Source organism: Protopterus annectens, chromosome 3.part1, assembly GCF_019279795.1.
Source record: "Protopterus annectens isolate FY-2018-M chromosome 3.part1, PAN1.0, whole genome shotgun sequence".
In the NCBI taxonomy this organism is placed as follows: Eukaryota; Metazoa; Chordata; order Ceratodontiformes; family Protopteridae; genus Protopterus; species Protopterus annectens.
This window is the reverse complement of record NC_056732.1, coordinates 1,252,375,192-1,252,396,284: the sequence shown is the minus strand read 5'-3', so window position 1 is coordinate 1,252,396,284 and position 21,093 is coordinate 1,252,375,192. Positions and strand designations below refer to the sequence as shown.

At 42.6% G+C, this 21,093-nt stretch overlaps 1 protein-coding gene across 2 annotated transcripts in view; it reads left to right on the top strand.

Annotated features, from left to right (window-relative positions):
- Nucleotides 1–21,093, top strand: part of URI1 (URI1 prefoldin like chaperone) — an 844,005-nt gene that overhangs the window by 365,300 nt on the left and 457,612 nt on the right. The window contains exon 2 of one of the 2 annotated variants that reach the window (XM_044067309.1): nt 14,591–14,625. The exons of the other annotated variant lie outside the window; for it this stretch is intronic. Coding sequence (XP_043923244.1) covers nt 14,591–14,625 — 35 coding nt within the window. The remainder of the gene's footprint in view (nt 1–14,590; nt 14,626–21,093) is intronic. 2 annotated transcript variants of the gene reach the window in all.

The window sequence follows — 21,093 nt, the reverse complement described above, 5'->3', positions numbered from 1 at the left end:
ATAACTATGATTAGAGGTTCTATGCCCCCTCCTGATAAGAGGCCTAGGGTGGAACCTGAGTTTGAGAGTTTTGAGCAGTGTTCGGAGGCTTCTGAGTCTTCGGCTGAAGACTTGCAGGAGTATCCTCCTTATTCTGATTCTGATGTGGATGATTCTACTCCTTCAGCTTCTCCTCCTGAGGATTTTTCATTTTCAGAGACTCTTCATTCCATGAGGGAGCATTTTAAATGGGAAGGTCAAGATTTCTCTGATTCCAGGAAGAGGCTTAGGGAATTCTTGTATTTACCCCAGCATAGGCCTTTAGCTATACCTCCTGTTCTGAATGTGGTGGAAGATGTTTTTGCAGAGGCTTCCCTGAACCCTGATTCTTTGCCTCCTGCCCCAGTTAAACCGGATAGGTACTATAGGGTGCCTGAAGCTCATAAATATCTTTTTAAGAGTCCTAGGGCAGACCCGGAAACTGTCTCTCAGGGGCCTAAAGGTGTTAAGGCTTCTGTTGTTAAAAATCCTGTTCCTCCTGATAAAGAGGCAAGGGCTTTGGATAGATGGGGAAAGAAAGTGTATACTTCTTCCACTTTAGCCATGAGGGCATTGAATTGCCAGTTTCACATGTTAAAATATCAAAATTATCTCCTTTCACAATTGAAGTCTAAGGTGGATGCTCTGGCGGAAGGTATTGAGTGTAAAGAGTTGCAGGATTTAGTTCATGTGTCTGAACAGGTGGGTAAGCATTCCTTGCAATGTGGTTTTGATGCTGTGCAGGCCTCCTCGAGGGTGGCTGCCACTGGTTCTGTTCTTCGTAGGCACGCCTGGTTGAGGAATCAGAATTTAGCTGAGCATGTTAAGACAAGGATTTTGGATGCTCCTTTACAGTCTGACGTGTTGTTTGGTTCGCCTGTGGAAGCAGTTTTAAAGAAAATGGAGGACAAGGCTAAGTCTATGCAAACTGTTAAAGATTTTTGCAGGTGCAGCCTCCGAGTTTAGTAGAAATTGGCCTACTAAGGGATGGACATATCCTGCTTATGATTCCCAGTCTAGGGGTAGGTCTAGGCGTGGTAGGGGCAGAGCTCAAGGTTCTTTTAGGCCTAGAACAGGAGTTCACCTGCTCAGACTTCTGGTGAGGGCAGGGGTCAGTCCTTTCGTAAACAGACCCAATGACCTGCCTTTTCAGCTGCCAGAACGTTCTCGTCTGGCAGCACCTTTGGGAGGAAGGTTGGCTCTTTTCAAAGAAAATTGGGATTTAATTACCCAAGACAGATGGGTTTTGGATATCATTCACCACGGTTACAGGTTTTATTTCCATACCTTGCCTCCTTTCAAAGGCATGCCAGACATTCCTCCTCTACAAAGAAAAGAGGCTCACAAGCAAATTTCTCTGTTACTCCAAATAGGGGCCATTCAGCCAGTTCCTGTGCCAGAAAGGGGCCTAGGATTTTATTCTCGCCTGTTCCTAGTACCAAAGAAGGGGAACACATGGAGACCAATTTTGGATTTATCTATCCTCAACACTTATCTGGACATTCCCAAGTTCAAAATGTTGACGTTACAACAGCTTTTACCTCTGCTGGGCAAAGATCACTGGATGGTAACTTTAGATCTCAAGGAGGCTTACCTTCATGTGCCTATCAGACTAAGTTGCAGGAAGTATCTGCGTTTTCGAGCTGGAAATTCCCATTATCAGTTCTCTGCATTGCCCTTTGGCTTATCTACTGCCCAGAGTATTCACAAAGGTTCTGGCTCCAGTGATAGCTTACTTCAGGCTAAAAGGAATTCAAATCTATCCTTACTTGGGCGACTGCCTGATTCTGGCTCAAGAAAAGGAAGACCTTTTACAGCATTTGGAATATGTGATAGCAGTGCTAAGATGCCTAGGGTATTCTGTGAGCGAAATAAAGTCCAGTCTAGTACCCTCTCAAGACATGTGCTTTCTGGGTGTGAGACTGAATACAGCAGCCCAGATGGCCTTTTTAACCCCGGACAAACAAAAGAATCTTTCCATTTACTTCCATCAACTATCTCTTCAGTCCGGGCTGACTGCAAGGACAGTCCTTCAAGCCTTAGGGTTCATGGCATCTTGTATTCTGGTGCTTCCCAATGCCAAACTGCATATGAGGAAGCTGCAATGGTATCTCGAAAATGTATGGACACAGCACTGCCAGGATTTGGACACTGTCATTCAAATAATACCTTGCATTCAACAGGAATTTTTGTGGTGGGCTCAGGAATGTCACCTAAACAAGGGACTCTCTGTGACCCGGCCAGAGGCGAGTCAGATTCTAACGACAGATGCCTCAGACATTGCTTGGGGAGCTCATCTAAATGGAAAGTGGATACAAGACAAGTGGCCTACCAGACTACAGCATCTACATATCAACATGAAGGAGATGTTAGCAGTCCAGTTTGCATTAATGGCTTTCAAGGAGTTACTTCTTCCAGGGCAGGTGTTGATTCTAACAGACAACACAACTGTCATGTGGTACATCAACAAACAAGGGGGAACACATTCTTACCCGTTGTGCAGGCAAGCAATGATTTTATGGGAGACTGCGCTCAGCTTGCAACTAACTCTTCAGGCAAGGTTTCTGCCGGGAGCACAGAACTCCTTAGCAGATGTGTTAAGCAGACAAATCATGGATCCCCACGAGTGGAAACTGGATCTTCATGTATTTCGGAAATTGACAGTGTCATGGGGAACTCCAGACATAGATCTGTTCGCTTCTCCACTAAACCACCAGCTGCCAAAGTTTTGCGCAAAGAGGTTTCATCACACAGCTTGGAAAGTGGATGCTCTTTCTTTCGGTTGGAAAAATCTTCATGTGTATGCCTTTCCACCTCTGCCTCTTCTCCCAAAGGTGCTCCTAAAGGTCAGACAAGACAAGCCAAGGATGATTTTAATAGCTCCAGATTGGCCTCGGCAACACTGGTACCCATTACTGAGGAGTCTGGTAAGGAAGCCTCCATGGCCTTTACCTTTGATTCCACACCTGTTGTCTCAGAGGGACGGTCACCTGCTCAATGTCAAGCTTCACTCTCTTCATCTAACAGCCTGGCATATTCTGTTTTGAAACACAGCAGGTCTCAACTTCCTCAACAAGTTTTAAATGTGATTATGGAAGCCAGAAGACCTAGTACAAGGAAAGTGTACGCATGAAAAATGGAAGAGATTTTTATTTTGGAGTGCAGCAAAGAATTTGGAGATTTCTGAGCCTAATTTGAGTGTGGCTCTTCAATATCTTACTGAGTTATTGGACAAAGGTTTGTCTTTCTCTTCCATTAAGATTCATGCTGCAGCAATTTCAGCTCACTATGATTGTGACCCACCATTGTTTTCGCATCCTTTGTTCAAGCAATTTCTTAGAGGGGCAAAGAATATAAGACCCCCACGTAGAGCTCCTACTCCTGCTTGGGATCTCAATTTTGTGTTGGAGAAACTTACTCTACAACCTTTTGAAATACTTGTCATGGAAGACTGCTTTTTTGTTGGCCATTACTTCTGCAAGAAGGGTTTCTGAATTGCAGGCCCTTATGGCGGTAGAGCCTTTTTTGATTTTCCATAAGGATAGGGTATCATTACGTACTAATCCTTCTTTTATGCCTAAGGTGGTTTCTAGTGTGGCTTTAAACCAAACTATTCATTTGCCTACTTTCTATGCAGATCCCCAAAATAAGGGGAAAAGATTTTGCACACTTTAGATGTACACAGGCAGTTGCGTTATTATTTAAGCAGGACCAAGGATTTTAGGCAGTCTCAGCAGTTGTTTGTTTCTTTTGCTTTGAGTTCTCAGGGCAAGCCTGTGTCAAAACAAACTATTTCTAAGTGGATTGGGTTTTGCATTGCATTTTGTTATTCCCATCATGGCAAGGAGATTCCAGCTGGGATTAGGCCTCATTCCACTAGGGCTACTGCCACTTCAACAGCATTTCTGAGGGGGGTGGCAACTAAGGATATTTTGGAGGCAGCTACTTGGAGTTCAGTGCATACTTTCTCTAAGCATTACCACCTTCCTCTCCACTCTAAATCTAGGGCTGGTTTTGCCACAGCTATTTTGCAAGGCATGTTGACAGCTCCTGCTTCTTTATGATTTGCCAGCCTCCCTTACCTCTGCTTTGGGATTCTACCCAATGGTTAGGACTGCAGCAATGTGGAATGAAGAACATAGTACAGTTTTGTACCTACCATAAATGTAGATGTTCGAGGATCCACATTGCTGCAGTCCAATTACCCTCCCTCCTTCCCTCTGTGTTTAGGGGTGGTTGTGTGGGTGAGGTTATACTCTTGTAATTTTGTATATATTGTACATATTTTTGGTGCAGGAGTGTTTGGTGTTTTTGGTTTTGGCCTTGTCTTTTAGGGTCTTCTGACATCTGGGGCAAGAAAAGACTGAGGATATGACGTCGGTCATGCGCATTAGTACCCTGACGTCCTGACGTCAGACTAATGCGCCTTGACCGACGTCAGCCATATACTTTGGTATTCGGGCCGACTGGGACAGCGGACTACCCAATGGTTAGGACTGCAGCAATGTGGATCCTCGAACATCTACATTTATGGTAGGTACAAAACTGTACTATTTCCTCATTAGTAGATCCTTCATGGTGAAATTGGGTGCCAGCAACTCTGAACCAACTGCCATTATGAAAGGGGTCCCACAGGGTTCCACTTTATCCCATCTGCTGTTTTCCATATTTATCAACAAACTTTCATCTGATCACTCTCACTTGCCTCTAATTCTTTATGCAGATAGCATGGTTATCTGCAGGTCAAGCAAACCCCACTCTGTTGTACAAACTCAGCTCTAAGATGACCCCCAAACCCTCCCCCAATGGCTAATGGGCCAGAAACTTTTACTCAATCCCTCAAAAACAAAAACAATGCTATTTGGAACCAACCAAAAAATATCCAAAGCACTCACTCATCTTCCTTATGTTTAAGATGTTGACAATACCACCGTAGAAACTACCACATCCTTCAAATACCTTGACATTTGGCTAGACCAATCTCCTAGCTTTGTACTATGTGTTCAAAACACATGCAAAAAGATCAACACACTAATGCTTTGGACGAACAAACTGTAACCTCTTTTGTCCAAGTCAGCCAAAGCTGCCATAGGCAAAGGAATATTCTTACCTCATGTCAAATATGGACTACCTGTAATAGCTGTAGCCTCAAAGAAAACAGCCACGACCTGGAAACCATCTGCAATAAAATCTGCTGGTTCATTACTAACTTCCCCATTAATGAACACCACTGCCTAACTCTTGCCCAAGTTAAATGGCTTGCAGTATATTTGAGAGCCAGCCTCCTACTAAGATCACTAATTTACAAAGCCCTTTCTCCTGGGACATCTTCCCACCTCTCATTTTCATCAAACCCCCAGCATATAATCTCATGGGTGTCTCTCAATCTCAACCCACTCTACTAACTCTGAGAACTAAATGTCATTGCACTGACCATGCATTCTCCATCCTAGTACCTAAACTATGGGATTTCATTCCACTCTCAGACGTCTAGATGTAATCGGACTTTAGACAACAATTCAAGGAACACCTCTTCACCCAAAATGCAGCTGCACTCACTTTACTCACGTTTAATGAGCCCTGAAGCTCTCTAACACCTGTTCATCCCTATTTCATCCTTTCTTCTCTCATCTTCTCACTTAGTTTGTCATTCATCTTTCCTCTCCTCCTCTTTGGATTTCTCACACTTCTCTCATTTCTACTTCTCTTCCCACTGCATGCCTCTTTCTCAATTTCTCTGTCTTTTCCCTGTGATATCGCTTCTTGCAGCTATTCCCACTTGCTTTTTCTAATGTCTTCATATTTCTCCATATAATGATATGCTGCTATCCCTGTAGCATAAGCCATTTCAGTCATTATGGCTATGTCTTATCGAAAAAGCACTGATAAGCATAATTTCATTTTTCCGTCCATGTTTTGACTCTGTAAATTGCTTATTGGACTAAATCTTGTAGTATGTTTTGGCATCTGTAAATATATATATGTTTTATACCATATCCTTGTATCTGTTAATGTGTTTTGTCCATTTTTACGTGAACCTGTTCACATAGGCTGTGCCTGCAACTGGTCCATTGAGATCAGTGCACTACCCTGGTAAACAAATATAAGTAATTAATAAATAAATAGTTGTATATAAGTGGAAGAGCAGTGAAGAGTCTCTTTTTGGAAAGGATAGTTTGTTTTATTCCATTTTTACTTCTCTGTATGCTTTTTACCCTAATGTTTTGGTAACTGTCAAGCCTCCTACATTCAGTTAGAGCCATTTCATTCCCTCATACTATTCCAGCTTGGGGGATAAGATCTGCTCAGAGGAGCTGTTATACAGGTAGCAGGGGTAGGGGTGGTTTGTGCCCCTGCCGGCATCTTGGAGTATGCCCCCCCCCCCCATGCAGGTGCATTTTCCCACACCTGCGATAAAGCTTCACCAGATATATGGCTTGCTGGCTGAATGCTTAGCTTAGGGCCATCCTTGTATCTCTGCCCTTTTTCAAGGGATCACTGCATTAGTTTGATTCAGTTTACCACCCTCCTCAAGAATAGGCACACCCATTCTTGCTTGCATTCTCCAGCAAACATTCATGCTGCTAACAGATCTCTAGTTACCCTACACCCATTCTTGCTTGCATTCTCCAGCAAACATTCATGCTGCTAATAGATCTCTAGTTACCCTAGGTTGTAGCCATGGCTTTTCCTCTATGTAGTGGAGCTAGCCTGTTTGATAAACACCTTAAAATAAATTGTCCATCCCATTTTCTTGATCAGCATACTAGTTAATTATAAAAAGGAAACTGAATGAAAAAGTTGATATGGAATCATGACTGGTTAATTTTCCCGAGCTGAAGAATGCATTTTATGGTGTTAACAGTCTTTTTGTTTTAAATGTAAACTACAGTTTGTTTGTTTTATGCATTTTGTTCAGAATTTCTTCCTTTAAGGCATTGGTTAATAAGGCAGAAGTAAATGAGCTTGACCTTTTGTGACTAACATTAAATTCTACAAAATTGTCAGTTGTTCACAGCTTTGATTTTAAGTGCAACAAAATCATAAAAACAAGCCATAGCCCCTTTACTAGTAGACCTCCTCGCCCCTTCCTGCATTAAACGCTGTAACACAGCATTGCCAGTTACAATCAAATTTTACTTCTTAAGTGCTCCCATCAAGAATGGAGAGAGGCTTTTGGAAAACAAGTTGTATGCAATTAGGACCAAAGTTGGCATTAACATAGCAGGGATAACAAAATTGCACTTCATAAAGTTTGGACCAATTTTCAGATGTTGGCAGCATGAATTCTAAAGCTATCACTTTTTCAGCCCAAAGTATAAATTTGTATTTGACACATTGAATCACTGTTTGGGATGGGACTCATCGATGGGAGGGGCATACTCTCTGAGGTGGTATTTATATAAATGATGCTTTTAAACTTGTGGTGCGATATCAGATTAAATGTAGGCAAAAAAATCAATTTTGGAAGAACTCTATTAGCGGCTACTCAGTATTTTGCCTGTATTTCATAAAAGAATACCAGTATTGCACTTACACACCATCAGCTTTTGCCAATTGTACCCTTTAACAGCTTGCGACTTTTGCCTTACTCTAGTTATGGTTCTAATTATAGATGGAATAGCAATACGTGATGGTTTTTAAGGATAAAATATTTTACCCCAAGCTACAAATTGTAAATAAATGCATAGAAAAAGTACATTCCAGGTTGTGCAATATTCCTATATCATAGCTTCAGTAAATTAAGTTGCAGGTTGATGTTCAAGTTTCACTGTTGCAGTCATTACATTTGGGTAATCTGCTGGCAGGTTGCCCTCATTCGGCCTGAATAACAAAGTCTTGGGTCCTGCGTCGGTTGCTGTCCCTTCTTCCATGACGTCAGGTCGTCAGGGGTATAAAACATGCAGCCGACGCCATTTTCATCAGTCTTTCTTGCCGCGTGGTGCCCAAAGCAGTTCGCAAGTGCCCGGTCGGCCAACTCCCGAAATTTTCGTTTTCGAGTTTCAAAACCAAAGTCTTTAACCTAAAGCGAAGTACCCCATTGGGGAAACTTTTTCTTACTCCTTACCGATGTCAGTAAAAGTTAATAATTGTATTACTTGTGGGAAGCAAATACCTAATAAGGATTTTCATTTGTACTGTATTCCTTGCCTAGGCCCTGACCACAACATGCCTTGCTGTCGGTTTTGTGCTAAATTTAACCAACGCACTATTAAGCGTCTGTATATTTTTGCATCTAAATATTTTGGCTCAAGATTTAACTATCCGTAAATGTCATCAGTTAGCAATCCGACTACCGGAATTCACAAAAAATGCAAAGAAAAAGACAGAGACAGACCGTCGAGGTTCAAAACCGACGACGAAGCTTCTCCTAAGCCAGTCGCCGGTTCGTCTGTACTCAGTGAGGCGCTTTCGCAGCCCCTTATACCCGCTACTTTTGATTCGCAGGCCTCTACTGAGACCCATTTGGAGTCTGTTATGCTGCGAGATACTTCAAGTATTGAATCCATGGGCGTCTCTCCATTAGATGGGTCCAGAGCCGCTGAGCAGGCACTGGCTTCTGAGGGTGTTTTCAGACCTAAAGATTTGTATATAAAACCGACGCCATCCTCAAAAACAAGACCAGAACCAACTTCTATGTTCAAAACACTGACACATGGGCCACGTGCTCAGGCCCCTATGCCTAAAAAATAAATGATCAAAATGGCTGAGGATTTAATTACCTTGATCAGGGGTTCCCAACCCCCTCCTGCTAAGAGGCCTAGGCAAGACACTGATTATGAATCTTCAGATCAGGTTTGCATTTCTTTTGATTCCTCTTCTGATAAGGAATTATCTATTCCACCTGATGAGGACTCTGATGCAGAAGAATCCATCCCTTCTCCTTCTCCTCCTGAGGATCTTTCTTTTGGAGAAACTTTGCATACCTTAAGGGAACATTTTCATTGAGAGAGTCAGCATTTTTCAGAATCCAAAAAGAGGCTTGGGGATTTCCTTCTTCCTCAGCATAGGCCTTTGGCTATACCTCGTGTTCTAGACATTGTTGATGATTTCTCAGAATCCAGCATGGCTCCTGATTCCCTGCCTCCGGCTCCTAGTAAGCCAGCCAGATATTACAGGGTTCCTGACTCCCACAAATTTCTTTTTGAAAACCCTACTGCTGACCCTGAAACTATTTCTCAGGGTCCCAAGGGTGTTAAGGCTTCTACTGCTAAAAATCCTACCCCTTCTGATAGAGACTCCAGGGCGCTGGATAGGGTAAGAAGGTTTACACATCTGCAACCCTGGCAATCAGGGCTTTAAACTGTCAATTTCAAATGCTTAAATATCAGCAGCATGTCATGGGCTTACTTAAACAGAAAATTATGTTGATTTCTGACTGTGTGGAAAATAAAGATTTACAGGATTTTTTGCATTCAGCTGAACAAGTTGGAAAGCATACTTTGCAATGTGGTTTTGATTCCTTGGAGGCCTCTTGCAGGGCCGCTGTAACTGGATCTGTGATAAGAAGGCATGCTTGGCTCAAGGAGCAAAATCTGCCTGATCATGTTAAAGCAAAATTGTTGGATGCTTGCTCCTTTACAACAGGACAGTCTATTTGGTAATAAGGCAGAAGAGGTTTTGAAAAAGGTGGCAGACAAAGCTAAATCTATGCAAACTGTAAAAGATTTCCTACAAGTGCAGCCACCCAGGTTCAGTAGGCACTGGCCTACTAAGAATTGGTCCTTTCCAGTACCCACCAGAGCCGCTCAGGTCAAACCCAGACACTCCAAAGGCTCCAGGTTTCAGTCACAAGGAACTTACAGAACAAAACAATAGGGTGCCTCCACCTCCAAATCTGGAACTAGCAAGGCACCCCCCTACGGTAAACAGTCTCAATGACTTTCCTCTGCCATTTCCAAGCCCTTATCTTTTGGCAGCCCCTTTGGGGGGAAAACTAGCACTTCATGCACAATATTGGCATCTAATTACCCAGGACAAGTGGGTTTTAAATATAGTATCCCAGGGATACAGATTTCATTTCCACACGTTGCCAATTCCAAACGGATGGCCAGATCTGCCACCAAATCAGTGAGCAGAGACCCAGAAACAGGTTATGTCCCTCATGGGATATGGGGGCTATTCAACCAGTCCCAGAAAAGGAAAAAGGACAAGGTTTTTATTCAAGACTTTTCCTGGTACCCAGAAAAGACAAATCATGGCGCCCAATTTTGGACTCTATTCTAAGTACTTTCCTGGACATTCCAAAATTCAAGATGCTGACTCTACAACAGTTACTGCCTATGCTAGGCAAGGATGCCTGGTTGGTAACTCTAGACTTAAAAGAAGCTTACCTGCTTATCCCATTCAGGGAATCTTGAAGAAGATACCTCTGCTTCAAAGCAGGCTATTTGCATTACCAGTTCTCTGCACTGCCCTTTGGCTTATCTACTGTGCCCAGGGTCATCACAAAGTGCCTGGCACCAGTAATTGCATTTTGCAGACAAAGAAACATTCAAATTTATCCTTATCTGGACGACTGCCTAATTCAGGCAGAAAACAAGGACACTCTTCTACAGCATCTGGCGTTTGTAAAAAGGCTTCTAACTTGCCTAGGGTACACCATAAACGAAAAGAAATCTCAACTGGTACCCTCTCAAAAAATTAACATTCCTGGGTGCAAGCTTGAATACAACTGCCCAGATGGCTTACCTCACGCCAGACAAATCCAATTGATTACTTACTTCAAACAAGTGGCCACAAAACCCCAGTTATCTGCAAGACAAATTCTGCAGGCCTTGGGGTTCATGGCTTCCTGCATTCTTCTAATTCCATATGCAAGACTGCATGTGAGGAAACTTCAATGGTACCTAAAAAGCTTATGGAGTCAACATTGTCACAGCCTGGAAACAATGATTCCTATCATTCCTTGCCTGCAGCAAGAGTTCCTATAGTGGGCAGAGGCCTGTCACCAAAACAAGGGGCTGTCATTCATTCCACACCCTGCCACCCAAGCCCTGACTACAGGCGCATCAGACTATGCTGGGGAGGGGGGGGGCGCATCTGGCAGGGAGATGCATTCAGGGCGAATGGAGCTCAAATCAAATGCACCTGCATATCAACCAGAAAGAGATGCTAGCTGTACAGAATGCTCTGACAGCTTTCAAGGACTTTCTTCATCCAGGGCAACTACTGATAAGGACGGACAACACCACAGTCATGTGGTACATAAACAAGCAGGGGGGTACCCATTCCTACCCCCTTTGCAGACTAACCATGGCCTTGTGGAACACAGCCTTGTCTTACCAAATACATCTACAAGCTCAATTCCTGCCAGGAAAGCAAAATACTCTGACAGACAAGCTAAGCAGAAATCTTACAGACCCACATGAATGGAAACTGGATCCGCAAATCTTCAGCATTTTGACATGCAGATGGGGGATGCCCAGACATAGTTTTGGTGTGAGGCAAAAAGATCCATCAGTTGGACAAATTCTGCACAAGACTCCATCACAAAAAATCTTGGAAAGTGGATGCTGTATCCTTCAGCTGGAAAAACCTATCGGTCTATGCTTTTCCCCCTCTGCCTCTGCTCTCCAAGGTATTACTAAAAGTCAGACAGGAAAGACCAAAAATTATTCTGATTGCTCCAGACTGGCCTCGCCAACACTGGTACCCACTCCTATGCAATATGTCACACCTTCCTCTGTGGTGTGGTACCTGCCTCAGACACCTTATCTACTGTCTCAGCAGAACTTTCAAATTCTACACACTCAGCTCCAAACTCTGAATCTTGCAGCATGGTTAATCAACTAATTTCACCAGTTACATCTCTCAGCAAACCTGTGATGGATGTCATTTTGGAGGCTAGAAGGCCTAGCACTAGAAAATCTTATGCTGATAAATGGAAAAGATTCGTTGCCTGGAATCAGGCACAAGGATTAAGCACAGAAATGCCCAATATTCCTCAGATTTCTGCAATATTTAACTGAGATGCTTCACAAGGGCCTATCTTTCTCTTCCATAAAAATCCACACCTCTGCCATATTCAGCTCATTATAACACATAGCCTCCCCTCTTTTCTCATCCCCTGCTAAAGCAGTATCTCAGAAGGGCCAAAAATTTAAGACCTCCCAGGAGAGCACCAACTACTGCATGGGACCTCAATTTTGTGTTGGAAAAACTCACCCTGCCTCCTTTTGAGCCAGCTGCTACTGCGGACATAACATTTCTCTCTTGGAAGACAGCTTTTCTTTTAGCAGTCATTTCAGCTAGAAGGATCTCAGAACTACAGGCTCTCATGGCAGTGGAGCCTTTTATTATTTTCTACCCGGACAGGGTAGCGCTCAGGACCCATCTATCCCTTATGCCTAAAGTGGTATCCAGTGTGGCTCTTAATCAGACCATTCATCTGCCAACTTTTTTCCCAAATCCACAGAACAAGGGGGAGCGGATTCTACATTCATTGGATGTACACAGACAACTAAGATTCTACTTGAACAGGACAAAATCTCTAAGAAAATCTGAGCAACTACTGGTGGCATTTGCTGCAGGGGCAGAGGGAAAGGCCATCTCAAAGCAGACAATTTCAAAATGGATAAGCAATTGTATTCGTTTCTGCTACATGCATCATGGTAAACCTGTCCCCAAGGGGATCAGATCCCATTCCACCAGGGCTGCATCTACTTCTGCAGCCTTTCTCAGAGGGGTTCCTACCAGAGGCATTCTAGAAGCTGCTACCTGGAGCTCAGTTCATACGTCCACCAAGCATTACCATTTACCTCTCTTCTCTAAGTCCAGAGCAGGCTTTGCCACTGCTGTCCTGCAGGGCCTTATAGCTGCTCCTAATGCTGTATAATTCCATCCTCCCAACCATAGCTTTGGGATTCTACCCAAATGTAATGACTGCAACAGTGAAACATGAAGAACATAGTACAGTTGTGTACACTTACCATAAATGTAGATGTTAGTGTATTCACTGTTGCAGTCCTGGTTACCCACCCGCCAGCCCCCTACTTTTTTCTTTTTATACCTCTTCTTTCTGTTACTATGCTCAAAAGCCTTTTTCTTGTACTTGCTTTTATTTGGAGGTATGTTTTTTTGTTCTAAATTGCATGTGTGTGTATATATATATATATATTTTTTTGCTCCCCATTTGAGGGGGCACCTGACATCTGGGGCAAGTAAAACTGATGAAAATAGCGTCGGCTGCATGTTTTATACCCCTGATAACCTGACGGCATGGAAGAAGGGACAGCAACCGACGCAGGACCCAAGTCTTTGTTATTCAGGCCGACTGAGGGCAACCTGCCAGCAGATTACCCAAATGTAATGACTGCACCAGTGAATACACCCAAACATCTACTTTTATGGTAAGTGTACATGACTGTACTTTCCTTTAGGGGGTAAACCATTGTTAGAGTTTGGTAATTCAGTAGTTTGTAAGCTGTATGATGCTTATAATGCAGAAGATAAATGGAGACTGCAGAGTGTATTGATAGAAGTGTTAAACTGCTTAAGATGGCCTTACTGGACTTGTAAATTATCACTGTTGTCCTCCTACGCTGATAAAATTGTTAAAAGAATGTGTCTGTGCTACTTTTTTGCTGTTGTATTTCTTAAACAGTGCACATTTGTCATGCCAAGTTGTAATTTATAGTATGCAGAGGAGTCTGAAACTTTTCAGATAAAAATCAGCCATCGTAGCATTTGAAATAAGTATTTATCAACAAGACTTGATCTATTTTCCCTTTCATCTGCTTGCAGACAAACCTCACGTCAGTGGGTGAGTAGATCGAGAAGTGGCTTGTGATATTCCTGTGGCTTCTGCATTATCCACAGAAGAAGAATGAAATCAGAAACGGATGCATTTGTTTAAGATAATATAAATTTAACATTTTATATAATGCTTAGCATATACTGGGTATGCAGTAGTTGACTACAAAGTAATGTTAGAGGTGACACAACTGACGTTGTTGTCTTGTGAAATGTCACTGCATTCTTCCCCTTTCTCCTTAATGTATATGAATATTCCATGGTGCCCTTACACATAATTTCCAGAAATCGGCCCTTGTGCTGCCATTTTAGGCATTTGTTAGACTTCTTTAGTTATCAATTTCTAATCTACACAAGTAGCTGCATTTAAGTATTTATTTGTTGTACTTTTTAGAATCGTCCTTGTAAAGGTAAAAATGTTTGATGGGCCATTTAATTATTTGTTATGAACTAAGTGGTAAAATGATGTGTTGCAATTTTTTTATTTTTAACTGAAATACAGAAGAGAAACCATTAACATGCTTACTTTGTGTGTCATCATGTTTTTTTCAGCTGTTCATTGCTCAGATATATGTGGCATGAATATGAACTAGGAAGCTTTAATGTCTTACAGAGTTATCTGTCTGCATATGAGTGCCATGATAAAGAGAGTTGCTTAAACAAATGAACATTCACATGCCCTTACATTGACTAATAAAAATGTATACTGAAATGCTATGAAATCTGTAATTCTACTGTTCTACTTTCTGATACATTGACATTGCAGCTGTGTGCATAGCCTTGCTTTTTCATGAGCAGTTATCTGTTTTAATGACAGGTGGTCACAGGCTGCCAAGAAAAAATCCAGCACTGGTAAGTGAAAAATGCTTGAATGCATGCCTCAAATACTGATGAAGTAACCTACTTGAAGTTTAATGAGAGTAGCTCATAATGACAGAGAATAAAAGTTGAAATTGTTCATTAATATGGCACATAATTGCATTATTTTATACTTTTTTTCTCAGCCTGGACTGCTAAAGTGTTTTGAAAGTATTCCCCTACTTCAGCTCACTTAACCTCAGATAGGTTAACAGCCTAGTTAGCAAAGGTTGATTTTATTATTTTTTTATTTCCTAGAAATGACTCTCTTTGCTAGCTTTCACTGTAGTATTCCATATGTATGTATTGCTGTGCTTTTGTTTTCTATTAGATGTACATTATGTATGATTGCACAATAGGTTTTCATCAGTTCTGTGCTTCTGTTGATGAAAATGGACGTGTGTCTTATGCATTAATATAATTTGTTTATCTTTAAAAAGCATTGATTATAAATTGGTAATGCTTGTTTATTTAAAATATTGCACATTTAATGTTTAGAAATTAGCTGTATTCAAATATTAAAGCACTGAGTGTGACATGAAATTTGTAAGAAAATGTCAAAGCAGTATCGGTCATCCAATTTGTCCCATTATCCTAAAATCACATTTTTTATGTTTACAAGGCGGCTTTATAACTATTATCTACTACAAGCATTACTGGTGTTTTAGATTAATATGCCTACTGTCTTTTGCTGTGTGGGTTAATATACCAGCACATCAGGGATGACACATTGGCACAGATGATAGCGTTGTCACCTCCCAGCAAGAGATTCCCCGGTTCGATTCTCGGCTGAGTTGCCTTCTTTGTGGAGTCTGCATGTCCTCCCTGTGTTCGCTTGGGTTTCCTCTGGGTGCTTTGGTTTCCTTCCACATTCCAAAGACATGTAGTAGGTGGATTGTACACACTAAATTGGACATGGGTATGACTGTGCATGTGAGTATGGTGTGGAAGAACCACAGCGGCAGGGCTAGTCATCCGGCTATGTAAACCTTGGCTCTAGATGATTGCCACTGTTGTGACACCTTGACACCATGTGCAAAAATGGGGTGTGAATGGATGGATGGACATAGTAGTATCAGATGTGCATGTCTGTCATGAACAGTTGAAGTGGAATTTGCAGATCAGGTTTCCATATAGCAAGAGTGAGTTTGTTTATTTCTTTGTTGCTCTCTTCCTCTGTGTTTTTTTTTTTTTTTTTTTCTGTGAACAGATGTAGGCAGAATATATAGACTGACTTAAGTGATTATGGGGCTAAGTACAGGCAGAACTGCTTTGTTTTTGTAGAGCGCTCTTTTTGACAAGTTAGGTTACTGATTAATCAACTAGATAACTGGATGTCTTTGTAAAATTGTTTTAAGTTCCACTATCTGAATGCCACAGAAAATTAAATGGCATTTAGTTCTTAAAACTATCATATTAGCTATCATATTGGGAAAGCAAAGTTCATTGCACTTTTAGGCTTTTTGGTATGATGGAAAGGGTGCACTGTGTTGCTTGTAGAATGTCAGCAGGGAAGGACATGGGGAAAGGATTGGTAGTGCGGAGTAAAGACATTTTTTCATTTCTATAGTGCCTTTTTTAAAAAGAAGCTTAAATTTATTTTGGTATGTGCCGTTTATCCAGCTGACCAAAGAAGAGTTGCTCTTACCTTATCATACTGGAATTGTCCTCTTAAGCCGTCCATTCCTTTAGATACTTTGAGATGAACTGCTAATCTCTCTCCCTCCATTCTTACCTTCTCATCACTTGCATGTTGGCTGTTGTGGTTGATATTCAATCTTTTGCATACATTTGGCTGAAGAGTGAAGCTGTGTATGCAGGAAACCATTGAACTCCACAGAAACCACAAATAAGGCTTTGGTACTATTATGTGCCAAAAAAAGGTTTAAGCATATAGTTAGTTAATTATAAAATTTCAGTGTGTTTTGCGTTTTTAAATAGTTCTGCCTCAACTCTCTGAAATTATTTGTTGCTGCAGTTCTTTGAGTTTAATTTAAATACTCAGAGTGCTTGTTTTTGTCATTATTTGTCAAGAAAATTATGTATCCTAATTTTCTGTAGGGTATCCTCTTACTGTCTGCTCATTTGTCACAAACTTGATCCCAGTAACCCTTTCATTATGTCTGTATGTGCTGTTCTTGGCACTGAACAGCCTTTAAATGTTTATCGGTGTAGCCTGTACTTGACAGTATTTCTATTTGTAAGTTGTAGAGTGTAACACTTTAGCCTCTATTGAGCTTTTAAACCTGTTGTGTATTACCTTATTAATATTAACAGGAGGACTTGGTTATGTTCAGGTCCCACTCAGTACAGAAGTTCTAGTTGACGAGTGCGCATGTAGAACAGCTCACATTGCTGTGCACTACTGGTGCTCTAAAGTGACATGATTTCTGCCTTTTTTAGTTGGAGTTCTTTCATGCCTCTTAACGTCTGCAGTTTATTTCTGATCTTTATACAGTACTTTGCTAAGCAGTTCAAGTTGCAGTTTTGTTTTACTTTAAAGTTATTATTTTCTTTGAAAAAAATCCTTGTTCACTTTCTTTATTTCACTCCGTACTACTTCATTACTACATGCAGTTTCCGAATCTTTGTTCATACATTTCTTGTTTTGGACAACAAAAATACCCAGCCATACCTGTCTCCCTTGTCTATTCCTGTGTTATGTTCTCTTTTCTTTGTTTTTTCTCTGTGCCCAAGTACTTACCTCCCCTTACTTCTTTGATATTTCCTTGTTCTCTTTCATTTTTGTGCAAAGGTTCAAGGTTTTTGAAAGGGGTTTTACTTAAGAGGCCTCTATGAGAACCAGTCGCCTCTTCTTGGGATTTTAATTTTGTGTTGGAGAATATAACACTTGCTCCATTTGAGCCAGCTAATCTGGCTGACTTGAGGTTTTTGTCATGGAAGACAATTTTAGAGATTGCTCTGACCTCTGCAAGAGAAGTATCTAATTTTCCACACATTGCTTTGAGAACTAAATTCTCTCTTATGCCGAAAGTAGTATCCAAGTTTACTTTATGCCAACCCGTCCATTCCTCCCTTTTCTTTACTGATCTTAAAAAAGTGAGTGAGAGAGGATACTCCATACCTTGGATGTGCATTGACAACTCTAGTGCTATCGTGACAGAAGTAAATCTTTCAAATCTTTGGCTGTGTTCTTTTTTTGTGAAGTTTAAAAAGAAGGGACAGCCTGTGTAAATACAGACTATTTCAAATTGTTGTCTGAAGCGATTACCATTTGTTATATTCACCAGAAAATTTTTCCAGGCAGGGTCTAGGCCCATTCTGTCAGGGCATTGACTTCATCTGTGGCTTTTTGGAAAGGGTTGGATTCTAGAAGTATTCTCGAAGCTGCAACTTGGTCTGCTTTATGTAAATCTACAAAGCATTATAAGCTTGATTCCTGCTCTAGTTCTAGAACAGGCTTAGCAAGGGACATTTTGCAGGGGCTTCTGAACTCTTCTTCCACTTCCTAAATGTAGTAACCAAGGGTACTCTAACCATATAGCTAAGGATACTGCAGAAGTGATCACTGTGATGAACGTAGTCGAGTTGGGTAAGTAAATTAACCGTAACAGTAGATGTTCAAATGATCAGTGCTGCAGAAGCTACTCCCTCCTTCCACCCCCCCCCTTATTTTTTTGGTGTGTGGATTATGGAAGGGTGTATTTTTTTAGCTTTGTTCTTCCTGGCATTGTCCTTTCAGGACTCTGCCGCCCATCTCTGTTGGCAGGAAAGCTCTGAAAGGCTTTGCACCCAAACTTGTCTTGAGATTGATGGATCAGCTGTTGGAGGCCAGAGGTATCCCTGCCCCTTATCAAGCCCCTTTCCCTTCTGGAGTTGAGGTATCTTCTCCAAGAACTCCTACACTCTCTCCTCCTCATACTTCTACCTGAGCTTCGGAGTCCAGCACTTCGACCCCCCCCCCCCGGAGCCAGCTCCCTCTGTGCCATTTGGCGTCCCTTCCTTGGCACCAAATGTGGCTGTGACTTATTCAGTTCCCTACTCGGAAACAGATTCTTGGGGCTGAGACTTGGCTGCTGATTACGAGGGTCTTGGATCAGCTCCTGTTTTTTTATGCGGAGCTGACCTTGGCTCTTGGGACTTTGTCAGTTGCAGGTCCTTCCCTGGCTCCTGCCTCACAGGGTGGACTCTCGGAGCGGGGTGTTAACCTCGGTTCTGAGGTGGTCTTTCTTGGTTCTGGGCTTCCACTCCTCTTCAGGGGGCTCTGCCTTCTAGGTTATGGAAAGAGCTTTAGCCTCTGCAGGCTCTCAGCTGGTTCCTCCTCCACTGGAGTGTCATATAACTATATCTTCTGGCCTAGAGATGACACCAATCCCCACGACAGGACAGCGCGCACCAAAGCGTCAAGTTACCCCTGTACCGGGTCCCTCTTCTTCGGGGTCTTCCTCAGAGATCCCCACTGAGGAACCCCCCCCCCGTAAGAAGACTTACAAGAGGATGCATCCAAATTCTCCGGAAGAATCTGTCACCCAGGACACGGATTTCGATGAAGGGGAAGGTTCCCCCCGGTAACCCCCTGAAGATGTCTCCTTTGGAGACAAGATCCTCAAGCAGAGGGGTAACTGGATGACTGCATGACCATCTACTTCCTGCATGACCCCACCCGCTGACTATCTTACTAAGCTGATTGCACTGTGAGCTTGAAAGGCCCCTGATTCCATAGAGCCTGTTCCCTGGAGACCAAACAGAATTTTTTCTCCACCAGAGGACCACAAATACTGGCCTAGGGTTTAGCAGTAGATGATATGGTAGTGGTGGTTACCACCAAGAAGGAATGTGCCGATGAGAGTCCTGCTGTGCATCCTCCTAAAAGGGAGTCTAGGATGATGGACAGATTTAGAAAGTGGGTCTACACTTCATCGACCTTCGCACTCTGGTCTTTGAACTTTATGGCACATTTTCCTAGACTCCAGAGAGATCTGATTAAGGAGTTATTGGAGACTCTCACTGGAGCTGTGTCTAATGAGGTGCAGGATACGGTTGCCTGTTAGCCATCCTGTAGTCTTTCGAACTCGTCATTGCGGCTTAGTGCACACTCAGCTGAAGGCATGACCACAGCAGCGGGTTCCGGCATTGGCATGAGGCACCATGCCTGGATGCACTTGTGTGAATTTGCGGAGCCCTTCAAATCTTCCTTTGTCAATGCTCCTTTTGACAGATCATCTTTGTTCAGCGCCAAGGTGAAGCACACATTAGCCAGGTGTGAAAAGGATGGAAAGACCCCATTTGCTGTGAGCATTTGTTTTTCTACTTCTTGGTGATCCTACTGCAGGAATCAGTGGAGCGGAAAGATGTGGTTCAAATAGTTCCAGGGGCCTTTCCAGGACATGTGGTGACTCCCCTTGGGGCAGAGGGGGGAGCTCAGACAGAAGACTCTAACCGCAAGGCAGAGGTGGCCTGTGTGACCAGGGTTCGAGACTCCTCCTCTGGACAAAACCCTTCGAGTGCTCCTGAAAGGAGGCCTTGATTGCTTACCTCAAGTAGCAGGCGGAGGGAGACTCTCACTGCACTCGACAGCTTGGCTACAAATAACCTCCGATACTTGGGTGCAGAGAATCATTACCAGAGGCTATCATATTCCCTTCACCCTCCTCCCGAGATCTCGGAGAAAAATCCCCGATGTTCCACCCAATCAGAGGGATCAAGCAGCCATAGAGGTTCAAAAGCTGCTAGAAAGAGTCGTCCAAGAAGTCCTACCAGACCAGATAGGATCTGGACTTTACTCCAGGTTCTTTTTAGTGCCAAAGAAGACAGGGGACTGGAGGCCAATATTGAACTTCATCCTTCTGAATAACTTTGTTCAGCTGACAAAATTACTGATGTTCATGGTTCAGTCTGTACTCCCCTTTCTAGGGAAAAATGATTGGCTGTTCTCAAGATGTGTATTACCACATAAAGATGGACAAACGCTCAGGAAGGTTTCTTCGCTTTCGGCTAGAGGCCAGTCATTACCTATTCAGAGCTCTGCCCTTTGGCCTCACCACAGCCCCTAGGGTGTTTGCCAAATGCATGGCAGCAGTCATGGCTCATGTGAGATTGCACGGATTCCTGGATTCCTAGTGTTTCCTTATCTAGACGACTGACTCCTCACCGCCTACCAGGCATCTGCTGCTGCAAGCCACAGACTTCATCATACACTTGTTCAGTGCCATGGGCAAAAGTCAACTATGAAAAGTCACAGCTGTCTCCCACTCAGGGCGTAGAATTCATAGGAGCCTGCTTCATCACAGTTCTGTGTATAACTTCTTTACCCTTTCAAAGGCTCCAAAAGATAAGGTCTCAAGTACAGCTCATTCTGGTCTGTTGCCTGTTCTACAAACCCTAGGATTTATGGCGATGGCCATTACACTAGTCCCTTTGGCGAGATTTCACATGTGGATACTTCATTCGCTTCTGGCTTTCCAATGGTCCATTCTTTCTCATCTGATGACTCACCCTGTC